General features: G+C 47.4%; 1 protein-coding gene across 1 annotated transcript in view; it reads right to left on the reverse strand.

The window, feature by feature from the left end:
* The window catches only part of ece2a (endothelin converting enzyme 2a), a 167,820-nt gene extending 156,528 nt beyond the window's left edge, over positions 1 to 11,292 (reverse strand). The window contains exon 1 of the mRNA XM_042329595.1: positions 11,023 to 11,292. Within this exon, the coding sequence (XP_042185529.1) occupies positions 11,023 to 11,292 (270 nt within the window). The remainder of the gene's footprint in view (positions 1 to 11,022) is intronic.
* Between the last annotated feature and the right edge of the window lie 8,831 nt (positions 11,293 to 20,123).

The raw sequence follows: 20,123 nt of genomic DNA on the forward strand, positions 1-20,123 counted from the left end.
ATGTGAGTGTGTGTATATGTGAGTGTGTGTATATGTGAGTGTGTGTGTATGTGAGTGTGTGTATATGTGAGTGAGTGTGTGTATATGTGAGTGTGTGTATGTATGTGAGTGTGTGTATATGTGAGTGTGTGTGTATGTGAGTGTGTGTATATGTGAGTGTGTGTGTATGCGAGTGTGCATATGTGTGTGTGTGTGTGTATATGTGAGTGGTTATGTGAGTGTGTGTGTATGTGTATGTATGTGAGTGTGTGTACGTGAGTGTGTGTATATGTGTGTGTATATGTGAGTGTGTGTACATTGAGTGTGTAGACATTGTGTACTCAACCAATACGTTTTGGTGAATCCTCTCTCCTGTGTTGCTACAGTCTACTGTTTAACTCTCTCCTGTGTTACTACAGTCTACTGTTTAACTCTCTCCTGTGTTGCTACAGTCTACTGTTTAACTCTCTCCTGTGTTACTACAGTCTACTGTTTAACTCTCTCCTGTGTTGCTACAGTCTACTGTTTAACTCTCTCCTGTGTTACTACAGTCTACTGTTTAACTCTCTCCTGTGTTGCTACAGTCTACTGTTTAACTCTCTCCTGTGTTACTACAGTCTACTGTTTAACTCTCTCCTGTGTTGCTACAGTCTACTGTTTAACTCTCTCCTGTGTTACTACAGTCTACTGTTTAACTCTCTGCTGTGTTGCTACAGTCTACTGTTTAAATGTCTCCTGTGTTACTACAGTCTACTGTATAACTCTCTCCTGTGTTACTACAGTCTACAGTTTAAATGTCTTCTGTGTTACTACAGTCTACTCTGTTTTGCCCGCCCTCTGCTGACGCCATTTTGTGAGTTTTCCTATTTTTTCAACCACTTGCTTTAATATTCTTTTTGCTTTTATGATGAAACATTCACATAACAGACTCTAGATGAAAGTGTGTTCCGCTTCCCCCTCCTTCCCTCTCTACCTCCTTCCTTCCCTCCCTCGCTACCTCCCTCGTTCGCTACCTTCCTCCCTCCCTCCCTCTCTACCTCCTTCCCTCCCTCGCTACCTCCCTCGTTCGCTACCTTCCTCCCTCCCTCACTCTCTACCTCCTTCCCTCCCTCGCTACCTCCCTCCCTCACTACCTCCCTCCCTCTCTACCTTCCTCCCTCCCTCACTCTCTACCTCCTTCCCTCCCTCGCTACCTCCCTCCCTCACTACCTCCCTCCCTCGTTCGCTACCTTCCTCCCCCTCCCTCCCTCTCTACCTCCTTCCCTCCCTCCCTCGCTACCTCCCTCCCTCACTACCACCCTCCTTCCCTCCCACGCTACCTCCCTCCTTCACTACCTCTCCCTTGTTCGCTACCTTCCTCCCTCCCTCACTCTCTACCTCCTTCCCTCCCTCCCTCGCTACCTCCCTCCCTCACTACCACCCTCCTTCCCTCCCTCGCTACCTCCCTCCCTCACTACCTCCCTCGTTTGCTACCTTCCTCCCTCCCTCACTCTCTACCTCCTTCCCACCCTCCCTCGCTACCTCCCTCCCTCACAACCATCCTCCCTCCCTCACTCTCTACCTTCATCCCCTCCCTATCACACTGGCGCACTGCTCATTAGCTTTCTGTCCGTTTTGGTTTCTGTCTCCCACTCGCTCTCTTTCTCTCTCATTCTCTCCCTTTCTCGCTCTTTCTCTATGTCTGCATTCTCCTCTGTCACATAGTTTCACTCTTCCAGTTCTGGTACATGTCTCCCCTATTTGACAATGTCCACCTCTCTCCCTAAATCTTTCACTCCCTCCCTTTCTCTCGCATCCCCTCCCCCCGCCCTTCCTCTTTTTGAGAGGGGTGTTTGTGTTCCACTACGATCAAAGAAGATTCTATACAGCCACCCAAACACACTCCCACCTACATGTATATATACAATAAAACACACACACACAGCGAACACGCACGCACACACACACACACACACACAGGAGCATACACACTCATTACCAAGCTCTCACAAGCACACACACACACATTTGGGTTGAATCCTGACAGATGTGCTTCTGCAGAGGGATGGGAGATGTAGTGGGGTGAAGAAAAATAAAACAGGAAGAGACAAACAGGAAGAGACAGACCGGAAGAGACAGACGGGAAGAGACAGACAGGAGGAGACAGACAGGAGGAGACAGACATGAGGAGACAGACAGGAGGAGACAGACAGGAGGAGACAGACATGAGGAGACAAACAGGAAGAGACACACAGGAAGAGACAAACAGGAAGAGACAAACAGGAAGAGACAAACAGGAAGAGACACACAGGAAGAGACACACAGGAAGAGACAAACAGGAAGAGACAAACGGGAAGAGAAAAACGGGAAGAGACAAACGGGAAGAGACAAACGGGAAGAGACACACGGGAAGAGACACACAGGAAGAGACACACAGGAAGAGACACACAGGAAGAGACAAACAGGAAGAGACAAACAGGAAGAGAAAAACAGGAAGAGACAGACCGGAAGAGACAGACCGGAAGAGACAGACAGGAAGAGACAGACAGGAGGAGACAGACCGGAAGAGACAGACAGGAAGAGACAGACAGGAGGAGACAGACAGGAGGAGACAGACAGGAGGAGACAGACAGGAGGAGACAGACAGGAGGAGACAGACATGAGGAGACAAACAGGAAGAGACACACAGGAAGAGACAAACAGGAAGAGACAAACAGGAAGAAACAAACAGGAAGAGACACACAGGAAGAGACAGACAGGAGGAGACAGACAGGAGGAGACACACAGGAAGAGACAAACAGGAAGAGACACACAGGAAGAGACACACAGGAAGAGACACACAGGAAGAGACACACAGGAAGAGAGACACAGGAAGAGACACACAGGAAGAGACAAACAGGAAGAGACAGACAGGAAGAGACTCACAGGAAGAGACACACAGGAAGAGACACACAGGAAGAGACACACAGGAAGAGACAGACCGGAAGAGACAGACCGGAAGAGACAGACAGGAAGAGACAGACAGGAAGAGACAGACAGGAGGAGACAAACAGGAAGAGACAGACCGGAAGAGACAGACAGGAGGAGACAGACAGGAGGAGACAGACAGGAGGAGACAGACAGGAAGAGACAGACAGGAAGAGACAGACAGGAAGAGACAGACAGGAAGAGACAGACAGGAAGAGACAGACAGGAAGAGACAGACAGGAAGAGACAGACCGGAAGAGACAGACAGGAAGAGACAGACAGGAAGAGACAGACCGGAAGAGACAGACCGGAAGAGACAGACCGGAAGAGACAGACAGGAAGAGACACACAGGAAGAGACACACAGGAAGAGACAACCAGGAAGAGACAAACAGGAAGAGACACACAGGAAGAGACACACAGGAAGAGACACACAGGAAGAGACACAAAGGAAGAGACAAACAGGAAGAGACAAACAGGAAGAGACACACAGGAAGAGACACACAGGAAGAGACACACAGGAAGAGACAAACAGGAAGAGACAAAAAGGAAGAGACAGACTGGAAGAGACAGACTGGAAGAGACAGACCGGAAGAGACAGACAGGAAGAGACAGACAGGAAGAGACAGACAGGAGGAGACAAACAGGAAGTGACAAACAGGAAGAGACAGACCGGAAGAGACAGACCGGAAGAGACAGACAGGAGGAGACAGACAGGAGGAGACAGACAGGAAGAGACACACAGGAAGAGACAGACTGGAAGAGACAGACCGGAAGAGACAGACAGGAAGAGACAGACAGGAGGAGACAAACAGGAAGTGACAAACAGGAAGAGACAGACCGGAAGAGACAGACCGGAAGAGACAGACAGGAGGAGACAGACAGGAGGAGACAGACAGGAAGAGACAGACAGGAAGAGACAGACAGGAAGAGACAGACTGGAAGAGACAGACCGGAAGAGACAGACAGGAAGAGACAGACAGGAGGAGACAAACAGGAAGTGACAAACAGGAAGAGACAGACCGGAAGAGACAGACCGGAAGAGACAGACAGGAGGAGACAGACAGGAGGAGACAGACAGGAAGAGACAGACAGGAAGAGACAGACAGGAAGAGACAGACCGGAAGAGACAGACCGGAAGAGACAGACCGGAAGAGACAGACAGGAAGAGACACACAGGAGGAGACAAACAGGAAGTGACAAACAGGAAGAGACAGACCGGAAGAGACAGACCGGAAGAGACAGACAGGAGGAGACAGACAGGAGGAGACAGACAGGAAGAGACAGACAGGAAGAGACAGACAGGAAGAGACAGACCGGAAGAGACAGACCGGAAGAGACAGACCGGAAGAGACAGACAGGAAGAGACACACAGGAAGAGACACACAGGAAGAGACAACCAGGAAGAGACAAACAGGAAGAGACACACAGGAAGAGACACACAGGAAGAGACACACAGGAAGAGACACAAAGGAAGAGACAAACAGGAAGAGACAAACAGGAAGAGACACACAGGAAGAGACACACAGGAAGAGACACACAGGAAGAGACAAACAGGAAGAGACAAAAAGGAAGAGACAGACTGGAAGAGACAGACTGGAAGAGACAGACCGGAAGAGACAGACAGGAAGAGACAGACAGGAAGAGACAGACAGGAGGAGACAAACAGGAAGTGACAAACAGGAAGAGACAGACCGGAAGAGACAGACCGGAAGAGACAGACAGGAGGAGACAGACAGGAGGAGACAGACAGGAAGAGACACACAGGAAGAGACAAACAGGAAGAGACAAACAGGAAGAGACAGACTGGAAGAGACAGACCGGAAGAGACAGACAGGAAGAGACAGACAGGAGGAGACAAACAGGAAGTGACAAACAGGAAGAGACAGACCGGAAGAGACAGACAGGAGGAGACAGACAGGAGGAGACAGACAGGAAGAGACAGACAGGAAGAGACAGACAGGAAGAGACAGACAGGAAGAGACAGACAGGAAGAGACAGACCGGAGGAGACAGACAGGAAGAGACAGACAGGAAGAGACAGACAGGAAGAGACACACAGGAAGAGACAAACAGGAAGAGACAAACAGGAAGAGACACACAGGAAGAGACACACAGGAAGAGACAGACAGGAGGAGACAAACAGGAAGTGACAGACCGGAAGAGACAGACCGGAAGAGACAGACAGGAGGAGACAGACAGGAGGAGACAGACAGGAGGAGACAGACAGGAAGAGACAGACAGGAAGAGACAGACAGGAAGAGACAGACCGGAAGAGACAGACCGGAGGAGACAGACAGGAAGAGACAGACAGGAAGAGACAGACAGGAAGAGACAGACCGGAAGAGACAGACCGGAAGAGACAGACCGGAAGAGACAGACCGGAAGGGACAGACAGGAAGAGACAAACAGGAAGAGACAGACCGGAAGAGACAGACAGGAAGAGACAGACAGGAAGAGACAGACAGGAAGAGACAGACAGGAGGAGACAGACAGGAAGAGACAGACAGGAGGAGACAGACAGGAGGAGACAGACAGGAGGAGACAGACAGGAGGAGACAGACAGGAGGAGCCAGACATGAGGAGACAGACAGGAGGAGACAGACAGGAGGAGACAGACATGAGGAGACAAACAGGAAGAGACACACAGGAAGAGACACACAGGAAGAGACAAACAGGAAGAGACAAACAGGAAGAGACACACAGGAAGAGACAAACAGGAAGAGACAAACAGGAAGAGACAGACCGGAAGAGACAGACCGGAAGAGACAGACCGGAAGAGACAGACAGGAGGAGACAGACAGGAAGAGACAGACCGGAAGAGACAGACCGGAAGAGACAGACCGGAAGAGACAGACCGGAGGAGACAGACCGGAGGAGACAGACAGGAGGAGACAGACAGGAAGAGACAGACAGGAAGAGACAGACAGGAAGAGACAGACCGGAAGAGACAGACAGGAAGAGACAGACAGGAAGAGACAAACAGGAAGAGACAAACAGGAAGAGACAGACAGGAGGAGAGAGACAGGAGGAGACAGACAGGAGGAGACAGACATTAGGAGACAGACATGAGGAGACAAACAGGAAGAGACACACAGGAAGAGACAAACAGGAAGAGAGAAACAGGAAGAGACACACAGGAAGAGACAGACAGGAAGAGACAGACAGGAAGAGACAGACAGGAGGAGACAGACATGAGGAGACAGACATGAGGAGACAAACAGGAAGAGACACAGGAAGAGACACACAGGAAGAGACAAACAGGAAGAGACAAACAGGAAGAGACAAACAGGAAGAGACACACAGGAAGAGACACACAGGAAGAGACAAACAGGAAGAGACAAACAGGAAGAGACACACAGGAAGAGACAAACAGGAAGAGACAGACTGGAAGAGACAGACCGGAAGAGACAGACAGGAAGAGACAGACCGGAAGAGACAGACAGGAAGAGACAGACAGGAAGAGACAGACCGGAAGAGACAGACAGGAAGAGACAGACAGGAAGAGACAGACAGGAAGAGACAGACTGGAAGAGACAGACAGGAAGAGACACACAGGAAGAGACACACAGGAAGAGACAAACAGGAAGAGACAGACAGGAAGAGACAGACAGGAAGAGACAGACAGGAGGAGACAAACAGGAAGAGACAGACAGGAAGAGACAGACCGGAAGAGACAGACAGGAAGAGACAGACAGGAAGAGACAGACCGGAAGAGACAGACAGGAAGAGACAGACAGGAAGAGACAGACAGGAAGAGACAGACCGGAAGAGACAGACAGGAGGAGACAGACAGGAGGAGACAGACAGGAAGAGACAGACAGGAAGAGACAGACAGGAAGAGACAGACAGGAAGAGACAGACAGGAAGAGACAAACAGGAAGAGACAAACAGGAAGAGACAGACAGGAAGAGACAGACAGGAAGAGACACACAGGAAGAGACAAACAGGAAGAGACAAACAGGAAGAGACAAACAGGAAGAGACACACAGGAAGAGACACACAGGAAGAGACAGACAGGAGGAGACAAACAGGAAGTGACAAACAGGAAGAGACAGACCGGAAGAGACAGACCGGAAGAGACAGACAGGAGGAGACAGACAGGAGGAGACAGACAGGAGGAGACAGACAGGAAGAGACAGACAGGAAGAGACAGACAGGAAGAGACAGACAGGAAGAGACAGACCGGAGGAGACAGACAGGAAGAGACAGACAGGAAGAGACAGACCGGAAGAGACAGACAGGAAGAGACAGACAGGAAGAGACAAACAGGAAGAGACAGACCGGAAGAGACAGACCGGAAGAGACAGACCGGAAGGGACAGACAGGAAGAGACAGACAGGAAGAGACAGACCGGAAGAGACAGACAGGAAGAGACAGACAGGAAGAGACAGACAGGAGGAGACAGACAGGAAGAGACAGACAGGAGGAGACAGACAGGAGGAGACAGACAGACAGGAGGAGACAGACAGGAGGAGACAGACAGACAGGAGGAGACAGACAGGAGGAGACAGACAGGAGGAGACAGACATGAGGAGACAGACATGAGGAGACAGACATGAGGAGACAAACATGAGGAGACAAACAGGAAGAGACAAACAGGAAGAGACAAACAGGAAGAGACACACAGGAAGAGACAAACAGGAAGAGACAGACCGGAAGAGACAGACCGGAAGAGACAGACCGGAAGAGACAGACCGGAAGAGACAGACAGGAGGAGACAGACAGGAAGAGACAGACCGGAAGAGACAGACAGGAAGAGACAGACCGGAAGAGACAGACAGGAAGAGACAGACCGGAAGAGACAGACAGGAAGAGACAGACAGGAAGAGACAAACAGGAAGAGACAAACAGGAAGAGACAGACAGGAGGAGAGAGACAGGAGGAGACAGACAGGAGGAGACAGACATTAGGAGACAGACATGAGGAGACAAACAGGAAGAGACACACAGGAAGAGACAAACAGGAAGAGAGAAACAGGAAGAGACAAACAGGAAGAGACAAACAGGAAGAGACACACAGGAAGAGACAGACAGGAAGAGACAGACAGGAAGAGACAGACAGGAGGAGACAGACATGAGGAGACAGACATGAGGAGACAAACAGGAAGAGACACACAGGAAGAGACAAACAGGAAGAGACAAACAGGAAGAGACAAACAGGAAGAGACAAACAGGAAGAGACAAACAGGAAGAGACAGACCGGAAGAGACAGACCGGAAGAGACAGACCGGAAGAGACAGACAGGAGGAGACAGACAGGAAGAGACAGACCGGAAGAGACAGACAGGAAGAGACAGACCGGAGGAGACAGACCGGAGGAGACAGACAGGAGGAGACAGACAGGAAGAGACAGACAGGAAGAGACAGACAGGAAGAGACAGACAGGAAGAGACAGACAGGAAGAGACAGACAGGAAGAGACAGACCGGAAGAGACAGACAGGAAGAGACAGACCGGAAGAGACAGACCGGAAGAGACAGACAGGAGGAGACAGACAGGAGGAGACAGACAGGAGGAGACAGACAGGAAGAGACAGACAGGAAGAGACAGACAGGAAGAGACAGACAGGAAGAGACAGACCGGAGGAGACAGACAGGAAGAGACAGACAGGAAGAGACAGACCGGAAGAGACAGACAGGAAGAGACAGACAGGAAGAGACAAACAGGAAGAGACAGACCGGAAGAGACAGACCGGAAGAGACAGACCGGAAGGGACAGACAGGAAGAGACAGACAGGAAGAGACAGACCGGAAGAGACAGACAGGAAGAGACAGACAGGAAGAGACAGACAGGAGGAGACAGACAGGAAGAGACAGACAGGAGGAGACAGACAGGAGGAGACAGACAGACAGGAGGAGACAGACAGGAGGAGACAGACAGACAGGAGGAGACAGACAGGAGGAGACAGACAGGAGGAGACAGACATGAGGAGACAGACATGAGGAGACAGACATGAGGAGACAAACATGAGGAGACAAACAGGAAGAGACAAACAGGAAGAGACAAACAGGAAGAGACACACAGGAAGAGACAAACAGGAAGAGACAGACCGGAAGAGACAGACCGGAAGAGACAGACCGGAAGAGACAGACCGGAAGAGACAGACAGGAGGAGACAGACAGGAAGAGACAGACCGGAAGAGACAGACAGGAAGAGACAGACCGGAAGAGACAGACAGGAAGAGACAGACCGGAAGAGACAGACAGGAAGAGACAGACAGGAAGAGACAAACAGGAAGAGACAAACAGGAAGAGACAGACAGGAGGAGACAGACAGGAGGAGACAGACAGGAGGAGACAGACATGAGGAGACAGACATGAGGAGACAAACAGGAAGAGACACACAGGAAGAGACAAACAGGAAGAGAGAAACAGGAAGAGACAAACAGGAAGAGACAAACAGGAAGAGACACACAGGAAGAGACAGACAGGAAGAGACAGACAGGAAGAGACAGACAGGAGGAGACAGACATGAGGAGACAGACATGAGGAGACAAACAGGAAGAGACACACAGGAAGAGACAAACAGGAAGAGACAAACAGGAAGAGACAAACAGGAAGAGACAAACAGGAAGAGACAAACAGGAAGAGACAGACCGGAAGAGACAGACCGGAAGAGACAGACCGGAAGAGACAGACAGGAGGAGACAGACAGGAAGAGACAGACCGGAAGAGACAGACAGGAAGAGACAGACCGGAGGAGACAGACCGGAGGAGACAGACAGGAGGAGACAGACAGGAAGAGACAGACAGGAAGAGACAGACAGGAAGAGACAGACAGGAAGAGACAGACAGGAAGAGACAGACCGGAAGAGACAGACAGGAAGAGACAAACAGGAAGAGACAAACAGGAAGAGACAAACAGGAGGAGACAGACAGGAGGAGACAGACAGGAGGAGACAGACAGGAGGAGACAGACATGAGGAGACAGACATGAGAAGACAAACAGGAAGAGACACACAGGAAGAGACAAACAGGAAGAGAGAAACAGGAAGAGACAAACAGGAAGAGACAGACAGGAGGAGACAGACAGGAGGAGACAGACAGGAGGAGACAGACATGAGGAGACAGACATGAGGAGACAAACAGGAAGAGACACACAGGAAGAGACAAACAGGAAGAGAGAAACAGGAAGAGACAAACAGGAAGAGACAAACAGGAAGAGACACACAGGAAGAGACAGACAGGAAGAGACAGACAGGAAGAGACAGACAGGAGGAGACAGACATGAGGAGACAGACAGGAGGAGACAAACAGGAAGAGACACACAGGAAGAGACACACAGGAAGAGACAAACAGGAAGAGACAAACAGGAAGAGACAAACAGGAAGAGACACACAGGAAGAGACACACAGGAAGAGACAAACAGGAAGAGACAAACAGGAAGAGACAAACAGGAAGAGACACACAGGAAGAGACAGACAGGAAGAGACACACAGGAGGAGACAGACAGGAAGAGACAGACCGGAAGAGACAGACAGGAAGAGACACACAGGAAGAGACACACAGGAAGAGACAAGGAGGGGGTGAGAGAGGAGGTGAGAGGAGGTGAGAAGAGGAGATGAGAGAGGAGCTGAGAGGGGTGAGAGAGGAGGTGAGAGGAGGTGAGAAGAGGAGATGAGAGAGGAGATGAGAGAGGAGAGAGAGGAGGTGAGAGAGGAGGTGAGAAGAGGTGAGAGAGGAGGTGAGGGAGGAGGTGAGAGAGGGTGAGAGAGAGTGAGAGAGGAGGTGAGGGTGGTAGAGAGAGGAGGAATGAAATAGTGGAGTGAGGGAGGGAGGTGAGGATGGTAGAGAGAGGAGAAATTAAATGGTGGAGTGAGGGAGGGAGGTGAGAGAGAGGGAGGGAGGTGAGAAAGGGAGTGGAAGAGACTGCACCATTATAACATAAGCAGTTGGAAACAGGCCCTGTGACTGAGTTCAGATGGAGTTTTTCTAAAAGAGGAGAGAGAGACCATCTTCCCATCTGTCCACCAGTCCTCTGTTTCATCCTCCTTTAATTCGCCTGCTGTCTGAACAGACAGGCCAATCATTCAAGTCTCTGCTAAAAACAAACAGAGTTTGTGTCTGTGTGTGCACGTGCACGTGTATACTGCTTCTTACCTCCCTGAGTACCTGGTCAATGAGACAGGCAGTCTCCGAGGACACCTTCCAAGGGTCCTTCTCTTCCACCAGCATGGCGTCCAGGGTGCCCTTCTCCAGGACCACGTCGTATGAGGCGTCCGTGAAGGAGAGCTGGCGCGCGTCCATCTGGTGCCAGGTCATGCCCGGGCATGTGGCATCATGCCTGGCACTCATGGTGTCGATGCACACAGAGGAGTAGTCTATGTTGGTGATGGAGTGGTAGCCAGCATCGTACATGTCACTGCTCATAGAGCTGTTACCACAACCTAGGAGAGGAGAGAATCGTCAATTTCCTGATCAGTAAAGCCTAATCAACGCAATGCCATGGAAACGTGAGCAGTCATAAACCACACCGTCATGTTGGCCTGAAGACAAGAGGGAAGTATTTATCAATGACATCACCATAAGTTGATTAGAAACATGAGTGTCCTTCACTAGCTCTATGTCTGACAACACAACAGGAAGTAGTGGGGGTAGTGTTCTTCACTAGCTCTGTCTGACAACACAACAGGAAGTAGTGGGGGTAGTGTTCTTCACTAGCTATGTCTGACAACACAACAGGAAGTAGTGGGGGTAGTGTTCTTCACTAGCTATATGTCTGACAACACAACAGGAAGTAGTGGGGGTAGTGTTCTTCACTAGCTATGTCTGACAACACAACAGGAAGTAGTGGGGGTAGTGTTCTTCACTAGCTATATGTCTGACAACACAACAGGAAGTAGTGGGGGTAGTGTTCTTCACTAGCTCTGTCTGACAACACAACAGGAAGTAGTGGGGGTTGTGTTCTTCACTAGCTCTATGTCTGACAACACAACAGGATGTAATGGGGGTAGTGTTCTTCACTAGCTCTGTCTGATAACACAACAGGAAGTAGTGGGGGTAGTGTTCTTCACTAGCTCTGTCTGACAACACAACAGGAAGTAGTGGGGTAGTGTTCTTCACTAGCTATGTCTGACAACACAACAGGAAGTAGTGGGGGTAGTGTCCTTCACTAGCTCTGTCTGACAACACAACAGGAAGTAGTGGGGGTAGTGTCCTTCACTAGCTCTATGTCTGACAACACAACAGGAAGTAGTGGGGGTAGTGTTCTTCACTAGCTCTGTCTGACAACACAACAGGAAGTAGTGGGGGTAGTGTTCTTCACTAGCTCTGTCTGACAACACAACAGGAAGTTGTGTAGCATTTCGCTACACTCGCATTAACATCTGCTAACCATGTGTATGTGACAAATAACATTTGATTTGATTTGAAATTTAATTTTGATTTGATTTATAGAAGAGCCTAGAGGAAGGAAATCTAAGGGAATCACAGTTAAGAGAGTGAATGATCTCTCTAATGGTATTCCTACTACAACTTCAGACAGTAATTAAACACACACACACCTAAAGTTCTTTAAATAATCATTGGAACACACTTTAGCCAAAAGTTGTCTCACTCACTCACACACACACACACACACACACACACACACACACACACACACACACACACACACACACACACACACACACACACACACACACACACACACACACACACACACACACACACACACACACACACACACACACGTTTGACTGCACCATACTGATGCAGCATGATTGATGGCTTCATTACAGGCAGGGGAGGCCTCCCCGTGACGGATCATCTAAACATCTAGGCCTCGTTTCCCAGCTGTGATGTAACTTAAAGGGATCATCTAAACATCTAGGCCTCGTATCCCAGCTGTGATGTAATTTAAAGGGATCATCTAAACATCTAGGCCTCGTTTCCCAGCTGTGATGTAACTTAAAGGGATCATCTAAACATCTAGGCCTCGTATCCCAGCTGTGATGTAATTTAAAGGGATCATCTAAACATCTAGGCCTCGTTTCCCAGCTGTGATGTAACTTAAAGGGATCATCTAAACATCTAGGCCTCGTATCCCAGCTGTGATGTAATTTAAAGGGATCATCTAAACATCTAGGCCTCATTTCCCAGCTGTGATGTAATTTAAAGGGATCATCTAAACATCTAGGCCTTGTTTCCCAGCTGTGATGTAACTTAAAGGGATCATCTAAACATCTAGGCCTCGTTTCCCAGCTGTGATGTAACTTAAAGGGATCATCTAAACATCTAGGCCTCGTTTCCCAGCTGTGATGTAACTTAAAGGGATCATCTAAACATCTAGGCCTCGTTTCCCAGCTGTGATGTAACTTAATGGGGTACTTCAGGATTTTGGCAATGAAGCCCTTTTATCTTCCTCGGAGAGGTAAACAGAGGGGTAAACAGAGGGGTAAACAGAGGGGTAAACAGAGGGTAAACAGAGGGGTAAACAGAGAGGTAAACAGAGAGGTAAACACAGGGTAAACAGAGAGGTACAGAGGTAAACAGAGAGGTAAACAGAGGGGTAAACAGAGGTAAAACAGGTAAACAGAGAGGTAAACAGAGAGGTAAAACAGAGGTAAACAGAAGGTTTACAGAGAGGTAAACAGAGAGTTAAACAGAGGTAAACAGAAGGTTTACAGAGAGGTAAACAGAGAGTTAAACAGAAAGTAAACAGAGGTAAACAGAGAGGTAAAACAGGGTTAAACAGAAGGTTTACAGAGAGGTAAACAGAGAGGTAAATAGAAGGTAAACAGAGGTAAAAGAGACGTAAACAGAGAGGTAAACAGAGAGGTAAACAGAGAGGTAAAACAGAGGTAAACAGAGAGGTAAACAGAAACAAGCAGGTAGAAAGTAAACAGAGAGTTAAACAGAAAGTAAACATAGGGTAAACAGAGAGGTAAACAGAAGGTAAACAGAGAGGTAAACAGAAGGTAAACAGAAGGTAAAATAGAGGTAAACAGAGAGGTAAACAGAAGGTAAACAGAGAGGTAAACAGAGAGGTAAAACAGAGGTAAACAGAGAGGTAAAACAGAGGTAAACAGAAGGTTTACAGAGAGGTAAACAGAGAGTTAAACAGAAAGTAAACAGAGAGGTAAACAGAGGGGTAAACAGAGGGGTAAACAGAGTGGTAAACAGAGGGGTAAACAGAGAGGTAAACAGAGGTAAACAGAGACTTAAACAGAGGGTAAACAGAGAGGTAAACAGAGAGGTAAACAGAGGGGTAAACAGAGAGGTAAACAGAGAGGTAAACAAAGGGGTAAACAGAGGGGTAGACAGAGAGGTAAACAGAGGGTAAAGATGAATGGGAATGGAAGACCAGGCTGACTGCAGTGAGCTGAACAAAGTCTACCAGCAGTGATTAGTGAACACCAGGGGGTTGGCTGGTCTGCTGCTTTGCTGGCTCTGTAGTCTGTACAGCTACAGCTTCTCTCCTCTGACTGACTGAGCCTGCTCTGTAGTCTGTACAGCTACAGCTTCTCTCCTCTGACTGACTGAGCCTGCTCTGTAGGCTGTACAGCTACAGCTTCTCTCCTCTGACTGACTGAGCCTGCTCTGTAGTCTGTACAGCTACAGCTTCTCTCCTCTAACTGACTGACCCTGCTCTGTAGAAGTTTACATACACTCAATTAGTATTTGGTAGCATTGCTTTAAAATTGTTTAGGGGCAGTATTTTCACATCCGGATTAAAAGCATGCCCAGAGTAAACTACCTGCTACTCAGGCCCAGAAGCTAGGATATGCATATTATTAGTGGATATGGATAGAAAACACTCTGAAGTTTCTAAAATTGCTGGAACGATGTCTGTGTGTATAACAGAACTCATATGGCAGGCGAAAACCTGAGAAAAATCCAACCAGGAAGTGGGAAATCTGAGGTTTGTAGTTTTTCAAGTGATTGCCTATCCAATATCCAGTGTAAATGGGGTCAGATTGCACTTCCTACGGTTTCCAGTAGATGTCAACAGTCTTTAGAAAGTTGTTTCAGGCTTCTATTGTGAAAGGGGAGAGAATAAGACCACTCAGAGTAAGTGGCTCAGCTGAAAGCCATGAGTTGTTTATCGCGCGAGCTCCGTTCCCTTTCCTTTCTAATGACAAAGGAATTGTCTGGTTGGAATATTATTGAAGATGTATGATAAAAACATCCTAAAAATTGATTATATACATCGTTTGACATGTTTCTACGAACTTTAATGGAACTTTTTTTGACTTTTTGTCTGGACTTAGTGCCCGCGCTTTGTGTATTTGGATTAGTGAACTAAACACGCAAACAAAGAGGAGGTATTTGGACGGGTCATGATTATTACAATGTCTGAGGATGAGACGGGTCATGATTATTATAATGTTTGAGGATGAGACGGGTCATCATTATTATAATGTCTGAGGATGAGACGGGTCATGATTATTATAATGTCTGAGGATGAGACGGGTCATGATTATTATAATGTTTGAGGATGAGACGGGTCATGATTATTATAATGTTTGAGGATGAGACGGGTCATGATTATTATAATGTCTGAGGATGAGACGGGTCATCATAATTATAATGTCTGAGGATGAGACAGACGGGTCATGATTATTATAATGTCTGAGGATGGGACGGGTCATGATTATTATAATGTTTGAGGATGAGACGGGTCATGATTATTATAATGTCTGAGGATGAGACGGGTCATCATAATTATAATGTCTGAGGATGAGACAGACGGGTCATGATTATTATAATGTCTGAGGATGGGACGGGTCATGATTATTATAATGTTTGAGGATGAGACGGGTCATGATTATTATAATGTCTGAGGATGAGACGGGTCATGATTATTATAATGTTTGAGGATGAGACGGGTCATGATTATTATAATGTCTGAGGCTTGTTTTCGAGTTGCTGTGCGTTTTGTTGCCAACCTGTTTTGCTACCTGACAACTTTACGGTTTTCACTTTTTAATTACCGTTCATATTTTATTTATTTTTTCCTCAACTTTTTCAACTTTTTCCGGACGCTTTATCTGGACACGATTCGTCAGGACCTCCAACAGCCGAAGCTAAGTAGTAACATTAACATGATGCCTTCTAATTGCAGCCGCTGTACTCGCCTTACGGCGAGGATAGCTGTGCTGCAAGCCCAGCTTCAGACGCAATCGTTAGGCAAGGGTAATTTCAGTGTAGGAAAGGATGAAACAGCGTCTGTGCCACCAGTAAGTACAGATAGTAGTATAAATCCCCTGACACAGTCCCCGCAGCCGGACAACTTTCTCACGGTTTCTGGAAGGAAATGCTGTAGGAACGCTCAACCGGTGTCGCTCATTCAGCCGACAGAAACTTTCAACCGGTTTTCCCCATTAAGCAGCGGGTCGGAGTCAGAGGCCGATTCTTCTCTGGTCTCTACTCCTCCCGTTACGGGGTCTGAGACGCCGATGCTTCCCACCATTAGCTCTGACAAATTGAAAACTCTAGTCATTGGCGACTCCATTACCCGCAGTATTAGACTTAAAGCGAATCATCCAGCGATCATACACTGTTTACCCGGGGGCAGGGCTACCGACGTTAAGGCTAATCTGAAGATGGTGCTGGCTAAAGCTAAAAAAAAAAACTGGCGAGTGTAGAGAGTATAGAGATATTGTTATCCACGTCGGCACCAACGATGTTAGGATGAAACAGTCAGAGATCACCAAGCGCAACATAGCTTCTGCGTGCATATCAGCTAGAAAGATGTGTCGGCATCGAGTAATTGTCTCTGGCCCCCTCCCAGTTAGGGGGAGTGATGAGCTCTACAGCAGAGTCTCACAACTCAATCGCTGGTTGAAAACTGTTTTCTGCCCCTCCCAAAAGATAGAATTTGTAGATAATTGGCCCTCTTTCTGGGACTCACCCACAAACAGGACCAAGCCTGACCTGCTGAGGAGTGACGGACTCCATCCTAGCTGGAGGGGTGCTCTCATCTTATCTACCAACATAGACAGGGCTCTAACTCCTCTAGCTCCACAATGAAATAGGGTGCAGGCCAGGCAGCAGGCTGTTAGCCAGCCTGCCAGCATAGTGGAGTCTGCCACTAGCACAGTCAGTGTAGTCAGCTCAGCTATCACCATTGAGACCGTGTCTGTGCCTCGACCTAGGTTGGGCAAAACTAAACATGGCGGTGTTCGCCTTAGCAATCTCACTAGGATAAAGACCACCTCCATTCCTGTCATTACTGAAAGAGATCATGATACCTCACATCTCAAAATAGGGCTACTTAATGTTAGATCCCTTACTTCAAAGGCAATTATAGTCAATGAACTAATCACTGATCATAATCTTGATGTGATTGGCCTGACTGAAACATGGCTTAAGCCTGATGAATTTACTGTTTTAAATGAGGCCTCACCTCCTGGCTACACTAGTGACCATATCCCCGTGCATCCCGCAAAGGCGGAGGGGTTGCTAACATTTACGATAGCAAATTTCAATTTACAAAAAAAAAAAAAAAAAAAAGACGTTTTCGTCTTTTGAGCTTCTAGTCATGAAATCTATGCAGCCTACTCAATCACTTTTTATAGCTACTGTTTACAGGCCTCCTGGGCCATATACAGCGTTTCTCACTGAGTTCCCTGAATTCCTATCGGACCTTGTAGTCATAGCAGATAATATTCTAATCTTTGGTGACTTTAATATTCACATGGAAAAGTCCACAGACCCACTCCAAAAGGCTTTCGGAGCCATCATCGACTCAGTGGGTTTTGTCCAACATGTCTCTGGACCCACTCACTGTCACAGTCATACGCTGGACCTAGTTTTGTCCCATGGAATAAATGTGGTGGATCTTAATGTTTTTCCTCATAATCCTGGACTATCGGACCACCATTTTATTACGTTTGCAATTGCAACAAATAATCTGCTCAGACCCCAACCAAGGAACATCAAAAGTCGTGCTATAAATTCACAGACAACACAAAGATTCCTTGATGCCCTTCCAGACTCCCTCTGCCTACCCAAGGACGCCAGAGGACAAAAATCAGTTAACCACCTAACTGAGGATCTCAATTTAACCTTGCGCAATACCCTAGATGCAGTTGCACCCCTAAAAACTAAAAAAATTCTCATAAGAAACTAGCTCCCTGGTACACAGAAAATACCCGAGCTCTGAAGCAAGCTTCCAGAAAATTGGAACGGAAATGGCGCCACACCAAACTGGAAGTCTTCCGACTAGCTTGGAAAGACAGTACCGTGCAGTACCGAAGAGCCCTTACTGCTGCTCGATCATCCTATTTTTCTAACTTAATTGAGGAAAATAAGAACAATCCGAAATTCCTTTTTGATACTGTCGCAAAGCTAACTAAAAAGCAGCATTCCCCAAGAGAGGATGACTTTCACTTTAGCAGTGATAAATTCATGAACTTCTTTGAGGAAAAGATTATGATTATTAGAAAGCAAATTACGGACTCCTCTTTAAACCTGCGTATTCCTCCAAACCTCAGTTGTCCTGAGTCTGCACAACTCTGCCAGGACCTAGGATCAAGAGAGACGCTCAAGTGTTTTAGTACTATATCTCTTGACACAATGATGAAAATAATCATGGCCTCTAAACCTTCAAGCTGCATACTGGACCCTATTCCAACTAAACTACTGAAAGAGCTGCTTCCTGTGCTTGGCCCTCCTATGTTGAACATAATAAACGGCTCTCTATCCACTGGATGTGTACCAAACTCACTAAAAGTGGCAGTAATAAAGCCTCTCTTGAAAAAGCCAAACCTTGACCCAGAAAATATAAAAACTATCGGCCTATATCGAATCTTCCATTCCTCTCAAAAATTTTAGAGAAGGCTGTTGCTCAGCAACTCACTGCCTTCCTGAAGACAAACAATGTATACGAAATGCTTCAGTCTGGTTTTAGACCCCATCATAGCACTGAGACGGCACTTGTGAAGGTGGTAAATGACATTTTAATGGCATCGGACCGAGGCTCTGCATCTGTCCTCGTGCTCCTAGACCTTAGTGCCGCTTTTGATACCATCGATCACCACATTCTTTTGGAGAGATTGGAAACCCAAATTGGTCTACACGGACATGTTCTGGCCTGGTTTAGATCTTATCTGTCGGAAAGATATCAGTTTGTCTCTGTGAATGGTTTGTCCTCTGACAAATCAACTGTAAATTTCGGTGTTCCTCAAGGTTCCGTTTTAGGACCACTATTGTTTTCACTATATATTTTACCTCTTGGGGATGTTATTCGAAAACATAATGTAAACTTTCACTGCTATGCGGATGACACACAGCTGTACATTTCAATGAAACATGGTGAAGCCCCAAAATTGCCCTCGCTAGAAGCATGTGTTTCAGACATAAGGAAGTGGATGGCTGCAAACTTTCTACTATTAAACTCGGACAAAACAGAGATGCTTGTTCTAGGTCCCAAGAAACAAAGAGATCTTCTGTTGAATCTGACAATTAATCTTAATGGTTGTACAGTCGTCTCAAATAAAACTGTGAAGGACCTCGGCGTTACTCTGGACCCTGATCTCTCTTTTGAAGAACATATCAAGACCATTTCAAGGACATCTTTTTTCCATCTACGTAACATTGCAAAAATCAGAAACTTTCTGTCCAAAAATGATGCAGAAAAATTAATCCATGCTTTTGTCACTTCTAGGTTAGACTACTGCAATGCTCTATTTTCCGGCTACCCGGATAAAGCACTAAATAAACTTCAGTTAGTGCTAAATACGGCTGCTAGAATCCTGACTAGAACCAAAAAATTTGATCATATTACTCCAGTGCTAGCCTCTCTACACTGGCTTCCTGTCAAAGCAAGGGCTGATTTCAAGGTTTTACTGCTAACCTACAAAGCATTACATGGGCTTGCTCCTACCTATCTCTCTGATTTGGTCCTGCCGTACATACCTACACGTACGCTACGGTCACAAGACGCAGGCCTCCTAATTGTCCCTAGAATTTCTAAGCAAACAGCTGGAGGCAGGGCTTTCTCCTATAGAGCTCCATTTTTATGGAACGGTCTGCCTACCCATGTCAGAGACGCAAACTCGGTCTCAACCTTTAAGTCTTTACTGAAGACTCATCTCTTCAGTGGGTCATATGATTGAGTGTAGTCTGGCCCAGGAGTGGGAAGGTGAACGGAAAGGCTCTGGAGCAACGAACCGCCCTTGCTGTCTCTGCCTGGCCGGTTCCCCTCTTTCCACTGGGATTCTCTGCCTCTAACCCTATTACAGGGGCTGGGTCAC

This window comes from Oncorhynchus tshawytscha, linkage group LG10, assembly GCF_018296145.1.
Source record: "Oncorhynchus tshawytscha isolate Ot180627B linkage group LG10, Otsh_v2.0, whole genome shotgun sequence".
NCBI lineage: Eukaryota > Metazoa > Chordata > Actinopteri > Salmoniformes > Salmonidae > Oncorhynchus > Oncorhynchus tshawytscha.